This window comes from Telopea speciosissima, chromosome 10 (assembly GCF_018873765.1).
Source record: "Telopea speciosissima isolate NSW1024214 ecotype Mountain lineage chromosome 10, Tspe_v1, whole genome shotgun sequence".
Taxonomy (NCBI): Eukaryota; Viridiplantae; Streptophyta; class Magnoliopsida; order Proteales; family Proteaceae; genus Telopea; species Telopea speciosissima.
In genome coordinates, this window is record NC_057925.1 from 21,148,596 (window position 1) to 21,159,987 (window position 11,392).

Below are 11,392 nucleotides of genomic sequence, written 5' to 3' on the forward strand. Positions count from 1 at the left end.
CCTCGAATGATGATGATGGTGATGATGGTGATCTTTGGTAGTGGTGATGGTGATCTTTGGTGGTGGTAATCTTTGGTGGTGGTGATCTTTGGTGAAGAATTTGACGGCATGCGAAGGCGTTATGTGGTAGGTTATGAGGCCCAGGATCACGGGTACTGTAGAGCCGCTCCGATTCAGCTGGAGACGCGGTTTGATCATGCCGCTGAGATACGGACCCACGAGCCGTGCCCCGCACCCCCCCTTGAGAGGCCCCTACATCATACGGACGAGCGTGGGGGTCGTAACACTGATTCAACCTGATCGCATGGACATTAATAACCTATCTAGCTCTGTTGGTGGTTTGAGTATGGGTGATAGGGAGGGAGGACCGGCTGGACATTGGCGTGCCCCATCTTTTGCGCACATGCCGCTCCATTGGCATCGGATTATGGTGCATCACAACCTTACGGTGGATATGGATATGGATCATCATCGTATGGCGGATTTAGTGGGGTAGGGGATGACTACAGTCCCGATCCCGAGGACATCTTGGATCATCTTTGTAGATAAGATCTTTGCATACCCTAGCGGACTAGCTACCAACCTCTGCCATACATGCGACCCATACCATCGCCTCTTGCCTTGGCGCCAACATCATATCACAGTGGATCATCTTCTTCACGGATTGGATCGATTGGTAAACCTAGTTTATATCCTAGGATAGGTTACCTACGAGTATGTTGATGATTCCATTTACGTGACACTTGTGGATGACTACACTCGTTTCTTCTCCGATTCTATACCGTGGTCCATATGTCCTTCAAACAAAGAGCGTCGACTCGGCGAGGCATGAGTGGGATTGATCAGGGAGGCACAACAACTACTATTAGCGATTTAGCACTTGTAATTTGTAACTTCGTTGTGGTTTCATTAATCTATGTGTATTTAACTATTTATACATTAGGGTCGGCACCGTATGTCAATCAAGGTGCAAGCCCAAAACACCAATTTGAATTCACATTTTTACAATTTTATGGTTTAAATGTGTTTATTAAGCTTAAATAAGGCTGTCCATGAAGTTTCGAGGGCCTAGATATGGCCAAATACCCCGAGATGGACCCCAGAAATATTGCAGAAAAAATGCAATATTTCGGTCATATTCAGCGATATCTCGGATATTTCGGATATCTCGGTAGGATAGAGATACCGATATATCATGAATATAGTACTATGCTCCATCGTGGGTTAAATGCCCTTTTATAAAATAAAAGTCCTAATCCTATCTGAAACTGAAATCATAACTTTACCCAACTCTATGTCTCTATCTAATCTAAAACAGAAAACATTTTTGTTGAGAATTAGGGGTAGTTTTGTCATTGCTATTTTGGGTTTTTGGGGTTCTATGTAATTTTCTTTATTTTTAGGGAAATAAGAGGCTCTAAGATTAGTAGAATGAAGAAGGAGTATATGATGTGTAACTTTAGTCACACTATGAGGGATATTGATATGGTGCAAATTGAGGAAAGAGAGATACCGCAAAGTGACTATATTAGATATCTAGGTTCAGTTATAAGTAAAGAAGGTGACATAGAGGATGACGTTTCACAAAGAATTAAAGTGGATTGGTTGCATCTGGAGTGTTGTGTGATTGACGTATTCCTTTAAAGCTCAAAGGAAAGTTTTATTGGACTATTGTACGACCAGCTATGATGTACGGGGTAGAATGTTGGGCATTTAAGAAATGTCATATTAATAAACTTTGTGTAGCAGAGATGAGGATGTTAATGTGGATGTATGGAAAAACAAGGAAGGATAAAGTACAGAATGATCATATTAGAGTGGACCTGGGAGTCGCCTCGATTAGTGACAAGCTCCGAGAGAGTTGGTTAAGGTGGTATGGTCATATTCAACGGAGGCCTAGAGACGCCCCAGTAAGGAGTGATATGATTCCGATTGAAGGAACTAAAAAAACTAGGGGCAAGCCTAAAATGACCATAGGAGAAGTGGTGAGGAAAGACATGCATAGTCTAGGCCTTGTACCAAGTATGACCTCAGGTAGAGCCTATTGGAGGGCAAGGATACATGTACCAGATCCCATTTAGCTAATTCTCCTGACGTGTTGGGTTGTGCCTCTTCCCTCTTACTATCTATTTCCTTTTTTCATTTTGCGTTTTCCTTTTTCACTGTTCTTCTGTTCTCCCACCCGGCTTTTTCCATCTTTTCTTCCCTTTTTGGTTAAAACTCAGTTTTCCTTGCTTTGTTTTGTTTGGAGCCATGTAGCCGACCCCATTAAGTTGGGATAAGGCTGAGTTTGTTGTTGTATTTGTTAAGGTGTAATAGGTAAGGGCTTAGGGGTAATTTCCTAATAAACCCCTAACCAACTTACCTTATTTTACTTTGACTTTATTATTAATAGAACCCAAGGCCTGCAATAGAATCTATCTTCTATCGCAGGCTGCTGTCTTCCTTCTCACGGCAGTGTGCTTCTCCTCTTCTGCTGGTTAGTTCTGATTTCTAACATGGTATCAGAGCAATAGTGCAATACTAATCAGCTAAAGGATCTTCTCTCATGTCTTTCTACTGATCTTTCACTCGGTTTTGGTTTTCTGGTGTGCAGCCACCTATTGCTGCTCCTGTTTTCTGTGATGGATTGAAGACTCCATATATACATGAATGGAGTATTTTGGTGTGATAATAATTGGTGATATACACACCATCCTTTGAAGTTGCCTTTGGAGGATGGAAAGTTTCTAATTTCTGGAATCGATACAGTTAAGTTTCTATTTTCAGAAAATAGAAACAAGTGAAGTTCTTCGAGATTTCTCCATCTTCTGGTTCTGAGTTTTTGAAGACTCTTTGGACCAGCCTGGAGGAAGACTCGACCTGATCCTTATCCTATTCTGCTGAGCTGATCGAGTACTTCTGGATTTGTTCTTTACACCTGCAGATGCTCTGTTTTCAGAGCACTTTTGAGCCCCACAGATGGCTTCACAGTTTCAGCCCCACTTGTTTGCTTAGGCTGTTATTTTGGGGTTTCATTCCCCCCTACGGGTACTAGCTTCGATCCCTGTTTCAGGATCTCTCACCCTGCTGGTTGTAATTTCTGTAAAAACTCCTTTATTACAGTCGGAAGTGCTCTGTTTTTTTTGGTTCTCTTTTTCTGGTTCCTGGATTCTTACTCTTCTGGATCATTCCTTATTTTTTCTGCTGCACTTGGAATTCTGCAATAGTTGGGGTCTTGTTTGTGTGTGGTTGCTGTCCTATCGTTGGCTGGCTGTACCCTTGTGATATTTTTTTTACTGGTTTTATTTTTCTCTATTGGTGCTATGGGAGAGAATAAACTAATCCTATGGTTACATCTGAAACTGACACTGTGAATGTCACTATTACCTCTATCAAGCTGAAAGAGAGTTCGAATTATTTGATATGGGCTCAAGCTGTGAAGGTTTACATTATGGCCAAGAAGAAACTCAAGTATCTTATCTCTGATCCACCTGCCTCCGATTCAAAAGATTATGAGGATTGGATGCAAGACAATGCCATTATTTTGATTTTGTTATGGAATAGCATGGAACCAGAGAATGCTGCAAATGTGATGTTTCACACCACTGCTAAAGGTATGTGGGATGATTTGAAGGACACCTATTCACAGGATAAAAACATGAAACGAGTCTATGACTTATATGAGAAAATTTTTCAGCTCCGGCAGTCCAACAAGCCTCTCCAAGACTACTACAACACTTTTAAAGGCCTTGTTGAGGAATTAAATGTTTTTCAGCCCCTCACCACCGATATTGATAAATTAAAGACGCAGTGGAATGAATTTTTTCTGTCTAAATTTATGGCTGGGCTAAATTCTGATTTGAAGTCTGCCAAGGGACATATTCTTGATGGAGAAACCTACTCTTGTTGACACGTTCTCTCTCCAACAACGTATCTCTTCTCCTAGAAAGACCGACTCTACTCCCAAGGAGAATTCTGCCTTTGTGGTTGGACGTGGACGTGGATGTGGTCGTGGACGTAACTCAGGGGGAGGACGTGGTGGTGGTGATCGTGCCACTGGTGGTCAGTCGGGTGATAAACCTTTTCGGAAGTGTACTCATTGTGGCAAAACTGGTCACACTGTTGATTTTTGTCGGGACAAGCATGGCAAACCCGATTGGGCAACTCAATCTGCCAATCATGCAGCGTCTGAAGGAGGTAGTGATTGTGCTTCCCATAATGATTCTCCACAAGTTTCCCTACCAGGTAGTGGTTCTACTACAACTCCTCACCGTGATGATCTCTCCCAGATATTACGGCGTTTACAACACTCACCAGGCCGTCATCTTCTTTTGCAACTCTAGCTCATGCAGGTAGCCAGGTACACCTGCTCTTCTTACTACTACTACTCCATCCTTAAAAATTGACTCCGGGGCTTCTGCTCATATGATTGGTGAGTCATCATTATTTACCACTCAAATTCACATAATCATTCATCTTCACTTGTTATTCTGGTAAATGGTTCTTCTACTCCTGTTTCTGGGCATGGTACCATCTCACCCACTCCCTCCATGAGTCTCTCATTTGTGTTGCATATTCCTCAGTTACCATTGAATCTTCTTTCTGTCAGTCAACTAACTAAAGCTTTACATTATTCTGTGACCTTCTTTCCTCTTATTGTGTTTTATAGGATCTTCACACGAGGAAGAAGATTGGTGGAGGGTGTGAAAAAGATGGGCTTTACTACCTTGACCATGGTGCTCCTTCCTCGTCTGCCGCTGCTGTCTCTGTTGGTGGGGTGTCTCCATTCCAGTGGCACTGTCGTTTAGGCTATTTGTCTTTAGTTAGGTTAAAATTGTTATTTCCTTCTTTTAAGTCTGTGTCTTGGTTAGAGTGTGAAGCCTATGAGTTGGGAAAACATCATCGTGCCTCTTTCCCTTCTCGTCCTATGGATTATAGTGCATCTTTATTTTCTTTAGTTCATTCGGATATTTGGGGTCCTTGTCATTGTTAAGAATCGGAGTGGGTTCATATCTTTTGTTACTTTTATTGATGACCATTCTCATCTCACATGGTTGTATCTCTTGAAGGATCTTTCCGAATTTCTCTCTGTATTCCAAAATTTTTATAATGAAATAAAAACTCAATTTGGTTTATCTATCAAAATTTTCGTTCTGATAATGCTTTGGAGTATGTTCAATGTGATATTTCTGACTTTTATGTTTCTCATGGAATGATTCACCAAACTAGCTGCTCCTACACTCCACAACAAAATCGGGTGGCGGAACGAATAGACGTTTACTTGAGGTTGCCCGCACTAGAATGTTCCATATGCATGTTCCCAAGCAATTTTGGTGTGAAGGGGTACTTACTGCATGTTACCTAATTAATCGAATGCCTTCTTCTGTTTTTGCCGACAAGTCTTTTTTTTCCATTGTTTTTCCTGGTTAACCAAGTTTTCATTTACCTCGTGTTTTTGGGTGTATTTGTTTTGTTCACAAGCTACATACTCATTTTGATATACTCTCTTCCAGGTCCACTAAGTGTGTTTTTCTTGGATATTTTTGTACCCAGAAAGGGTACAAGTGTTATAACCCTGTTGCCCATAGGTATTTTGTGAGTGTTGGTGTCACCTTCATTGAGGACCATCCTTATTTTTCTTCATCGTCCTCTATCTCTGATGATGAGTGGCATGTTGATGCCCCTCTTGTCCCTGCTCTTGTCCCTTTCTCTACACCACTATTACAGGTTTATCGGTGACATGACAAGTCCGTACCACAACAAGAGGTCCTACCGGTTCCACTTGTTTCCCGACAAAAATCAACAGTGTAACCAGTTTTGTCACAATGAGTCACTTCCGGAAAGGTTTATCACCTGACTCACCACCTCTGCCAGCTCCTTCGTCTAGTGAAGCTCTACCTTTTCATCTTCCACTGATGACTTAGCGATTGTTTTTCGTAAAGGTACTCGCTCTTGCACTCAAAAGTCCAGTGCTTTATATTCTATTGATAAGTATGTGTCTCTTGCTCACTTACCCTCTGTTCATAACTTTGCCTTATACTTGTCTTCCAATCCTATTCCCCAAAACTTCGATCGAGGCTCTTCATCTTCCTTATTGGAAGAAGGCCATGGTGAATTTGAAATGGATGCTCTCTTGTCTCGTCACACTTGGAGTTTGGTAGATATGCCTCTGGAAAGGAAATTGTTAAGTGTCGCTAGGTTTACACAATTAAATACCTTGGGATGGTTTTGTTGAGCAGCTTAAAGCCCGTCTGGTTACCAAAGGATATACATAGACTTATGCTGTTGACTACTTTGAGACCTTCTCTCTTGTTGTTCGGCTGAATTATGTCCATCTCCTTATTTCTATGATTAATTTTGATTGGCCTTTGTTTAGTTGGATATTAAAACGCCTTCTTATATGGTGATCTCCAGGAGGCGTATGGAGGGTATGTTGCTTAGGGAGAGTAGTACTTGGGTGTGCAAATTGCAAAAGCAATCTATGGCTTCAAACAATCACCTAGAGCATGGTTTGAGAAGTTCAATGCCACAGTTGTATCGTGCTGTTTTTCGCAGTGTTACTTTGATCATTCTGTGTTTGTTCATCGTTATGGTGGCAAGTTGGTGGTTCTAGTTGTGTACGTTGATGATATTATTGTTTTTGGTGATGATGTGTCAGGCATTGCTGAGATAAAAGCTTACTTACAACAAATTTTTCAGACCAAGGACTTAGGTGACCTTCACTACTTTCTTGGCATTGAGGTTGTGAGAAACAAGAAGGGTATTAGTCTTTCCCAGAGGAAATATGTGTTAGATATTTTGTCTGATATTGGCATGCTTGCATCCAAGCTAGTGGATATTCCCATGGATCTTCAATACAGGAGTTTAGTTGGAAAGTTGATTTATCTTACTGTCACGAGACCAAACATCTCTTTTGCTGTTGGTGTTCTGAGCCAGTTTATGCATACTCCTCAGAAAGCTCACTGGGATGCTGCCATTCGAATCCTTCATTATTTGAAGGGTGCCCCTGGTAAAGGGCTGATTTATTGTCCTAATCGGCATATGGATCTGGTTGCGTATTTTGATGCAGACTGGGCAAGATCGGCAAATGAGCGTCATTCCACTATAGGTTATTGTACTTTTGTTGGGGGTAATCTTGTCTCGTGGCGTAGTAAGAAGTAGACTACTATTGCGCGGTCGAGTGCAAAGGCAGAGTACTGGGCTATAGCCCACACTACAGCTGAGTTGATGTGGCTCAAGTCTCTTCTACTTGAGATGAGATTTCCTGTGCCTACACCGATGAAGATTTACTGTGATAACCAGGAAGCTATATATATTGCTAGTAACCCTGTTTACCATGAGCGGACTAAACATATTGAAGTAGATTGTCACTTAGTTTGCGATGCCGTCTTGAAAAAGCTAGTTGAGACTCTGTTTGTTTCATCTTTGAATCAGCTAGCTGATGTCTTCACCAAATCCTTGTTTGCTCCTAATTTTCGTACCTGTTGTAACAAGCTGAGCATGGGAGACCTAGATGCTCTAGCTTGAGGGGGAGTGTTAAGAATTAGGGGTAGTTTTGTCATTGTTATTTTGGGTTTTTGGGGTTCTATGTAAGTTTCTTTATTTTATGTCTTTATTTGTTAAGGTGTAATAGGTAAGGGCTTAGAGGTAATTTCCTAATAAACCCCTAACCTACTTACCTTATTTTACTTTGACTTTATTATTAATAGAACCCAAGGCCTGCGATAAAATCTATCTTCTATCGCAGGCTGCTGTCTTCCTTCTCACAATAGTGTGCTCCTTCTTTCTTTCTCTTCTTCTTCTGCTGGTTAGTACTGATTTCTAACAATTCTCAAATAAACTTGGACTCTTACCTTCCTACGATTCTAATATGAATAAAAGAAGAAAAAGAAGAATTACAAAAATTTCCTATTTAATCCAACGTCTAACTGCATCAGTTACTCTCCCCGAGAGCTATGGACGGCAATCCACAATCCGGCAAAAACAACAAAGTATCAAGTAAATGAGTATGCTGAAACTAGGTCTAGCGGTAAAGTAAAAAAATCCGGATCTGGGTTAAGGGAACCCCACTGCAGAAGATGATTCAGGTGGAAAGGTTCCTCAAGCTTGGGTTGCATAAGGAAAGGCCACCTTTGCCATAAGTTTCAGCCTCAATGTTCTGCTTATTGGAGAGTTTGACAGCAAATTCCAGGCAGCAACAGTGTAAGTGTATAACACACCAGCAGCAAATAGCAATAAGTTGGATCTTTTTCTTGAATCAATCGATAGCAGCAGCACTCAAGAAGAACACTCCGTCAATGGACAAACCAGAGAACACGGTGTATGTAGTTTTTTTTTTCAATACAGAACTAAAACTTCACATCAAGATGTTTTTTTGCTTCTTCTTCTTCCTCTTCATCGCTTTGATACCATGTAACGAAAGAGAATACTAACCAGGATCTGAAGAAGAAGAGAAGAGATGGGGGAGGAAGGGGAACAACTTAGAAACAAAAGTCGATATCTAAGGCTCTCTTTGGCGTAGTTTATATTTATATTTATGACCTATTTAAGAATAATCAATTATGATAATAGGTTATGGGTATAAACAATAATAATTTGGTTACTACTAGACATAATAGACTATATAATGAAAAATAGGTTTGGTATGCTTAAGTGAAGAATATATTATGTATTATGGTGGGGGCAGAGTGGGGTTGGAGAGAGAGAGAGAGGCTTTGTTCTAATTTTTGTTAATTTTACCAATTTACCCTCACTTAAGTAGCAATTCTACACATGTTCATTAATGGTACCCGCATAAACAAACATTAACAGTTTATGGTGATAAGTCATAAACAACTCTAGAGCTGTTTATGAATTTATGCTTATATTGATTTATTTTAATGAGAAATAGGGATCAAACACATCTATTTATGTTTATGTGTCAGATAAACATAAATTTAAACTATACCAAAGATAGCCTAAGCTGTTGCCCCCATAGCTTTATTTATAGTAAAAAAGGAATTACAAAGATAGATTCCTAATCCTACTAGGAATCAGAACTAGAAATTAGAAATAAGTAATAATACAACTCGGAAACCTACCTAGGTCTAATGCTAATTGTAATATGAACCCCAAACTTATATCTAGATTAGAAGGAATATCCCTTCTATCGAGTTACATAATATACCCCTTAGTATATAATTAACATATTTTTTTGTTTCCTTGTGAGACTTGTCTATTTCTTACTCTTGTGTTTGTATTACTCTGTCAGGCTTGCCTTTTAGGAGTTTGGACCATGCTCAACTTGTTTAAGTTTCTATATTGGGATTGAACTTGGTCTTTCAAAATCTTTACTCTTCAAGCGAACCTTTCACTAGGGAAATATTGAAATGAGTTCCATACCACATATTTATTTTACTTAGCCTACAAAGTTGTTCATTAGGTGTGAATATGTGTATATCTTTAGCATAGACTACAGGTTTTCTTGTATCATCCTTTTGGAAGTCATTTGGATGGAACAGAATGCACTTGAGTGTATGAACTGAGGACCATGTTCTGTTTTCTAATTTTCAGAACTTAATTTCATTAGATGGACCTAACTATTGTCCTCAACTTTAGGAACTGAATATGAAATTTTAATTTTTCATGTTGCGCCTACTTGGTGGGTGATAGGAAATCTTTTGACTGCTAAACAATAAGTCTTTTATTTTGAGAGTATAGCTTCTTGCTTTTGGGAACTTGAGGCACTGCCTGAAAGGTGGGAATAGGAGATTCGCCCAATTTAGCATAAAAATATTTCCTGAAGTTCTTCATTTGGCAGTTTGTGTTTGAATATTTGTGGATTCGGAGTTTCTTTGTGTTTTATTTTTATTGTTGTTTCTTTGATCCCCTGGCTGTTGGTTCCTTTTACTTGAGAATTAATTAGAAAACATTCTTTCAGATTTTCATGACAACGATTCATGGTGTGAAGATGGGTCTCTATTTGATAGTTTGGAAAATGGACAAGATAGGGCATCTGACTTGGACAGAGAGTGGCAGAGGAGGCATGATCAGTTCCATACGGTATCCTTATTTTTATGAAGTGAGTTACAATGATTCTATACTCCTGTTTTCTACTTCCACAAATTAGTTACTAGATTTTGGTTGATTCTTGATGGATCTTTAGATTGGCTATCGTGATGGCCTGACAGCTGGAAAAGAAGCTTCGGCTCAAGAGGGTTTCAATGTTGGGTTTAAGCAATCTGTGCTTGTTGGATATAGCTGGGGCCTTGTTAGAGGCATTACAAGGTAAAGAATGGGTTAGTTCTTGTTACTGCTTTCTACAACTGCATTATAGTTTCAAGTTTCTTTGTTCGGTAGAGAACACAATCTGTTCTTGGTTCTCTGATCTAAATGAGTATTTTGGTGTCTCATCCCCTACAAAGTGCGCTGGCATGTCTTCATGATGATCAGAAAGGAAACTTGGTTGAATCAGTAGAGAAGAGAGAGAAGCTTCAAAGTTTGAATGAGTCTGTGAAGTCTTTTTCATCAAGAGATGCACTTAATATATTCCATAAAGACATCCTAGGCGGAAGTTCCGTTGAATATGGTATCCATTTGGAGGGACACTTCGATTCAGCTGTTGTGCCAAATGAAATTTTAGGCAACAGTCAATTGGGAAGCCACTACAAGGAGCTTAAATCCTTACTTCTTGAATATCCTGCAATCAAGGTGCATTGGACAGTGGATGAGAAGATGGTGGAATAAATACTTTTCGTGAATAGGTTTTTTTGTTGAAATAGATGAACACATCCTAGAAACTTCACTGCCTATAAATATAATCAGGAATTCCGTCACAATAGTGACTAATGTTAAGTTCCATTTACATGGAAGAAAATGTGGCATACAATGAAGTGATGAATATTACTACTTTGTAACCCGCAGAAATTTATGCATAAAGCAATATTTGTTCACTCTTTTATGTACAATATTGCATATTGTAAATGTTTGGGTTAACTATAACTTTTTAAAGCAATGTCTTGGAGTGACATTTGATGTTTAAACAACTTTTTTTCCCCAGCAAACTGTTAGTTTAGCTTGACCTTCTGTTCTCCTTTATAGTTTCTGTTCTTTCTTGTATGGGGTCTTGCAATTATGTTTCAATAACTCGGCGAGAACTCTCAATAACATAATTTACCAAAAAATGATTTTTTTTTTGTAATATGTTCTGCTTATTTCTGTAACTAGTGGTAACCATCGAGTTTAATAGGGTCTTTGACAATTGTTAATGGTTTTGGCTTGCACCAGGTGTTTGTGGAGTCTCAACATAGGTTTTATGTTGTTTCCTTGGTTTTCTGGTTTTAATTGAAGTATCTTTAACATTCGAAAATAAAGTTGGGTCGGTGGGTGGGTTGGGGTGGGGGGGATGCAATCCCAGGGTTCGAAAATCCTT

The 11,392-nt window shown here is 39.5% G+C and overlaps 1 protein-coding gene across 2 annotated transcripts in view; it reads left to right on the forward strand.

The window, feature by feature from the left end:
- Window positions 1-10,913, forward strand: part of LOC122641885 — a 31,132-nt gene extending 20,219 nt beyond the window's left edge. For both annotated transcript variants that reach the window (XM_043835206.1, XM_043835205.1), the window contains 4 exons: window positions 9,902-10,023; window positions 10,127-10,248; window positions 10,386-10,734; window positions 10,766-10,913. In XM_043835206.1, the coding sequence (XP_043691141.1) occupies window positions 9,902-10,023; window positions 10,127-10,248; window positions 10,386-10,707 (566 nt within the window). In that variant the 3' untranslated portion in view covers window positions 10,708-10,734; window positions 10,766-10,913. The remainder of the gene's footprint in view (window positions 1-9,901; window positions 10,024-10,126; window positions 10,249-10,385; window positions 10,735-10,765) is intronic.
- The last annotated feature ends 479 nt before the right edge of the window (window positions 10,914-11,392 follow it).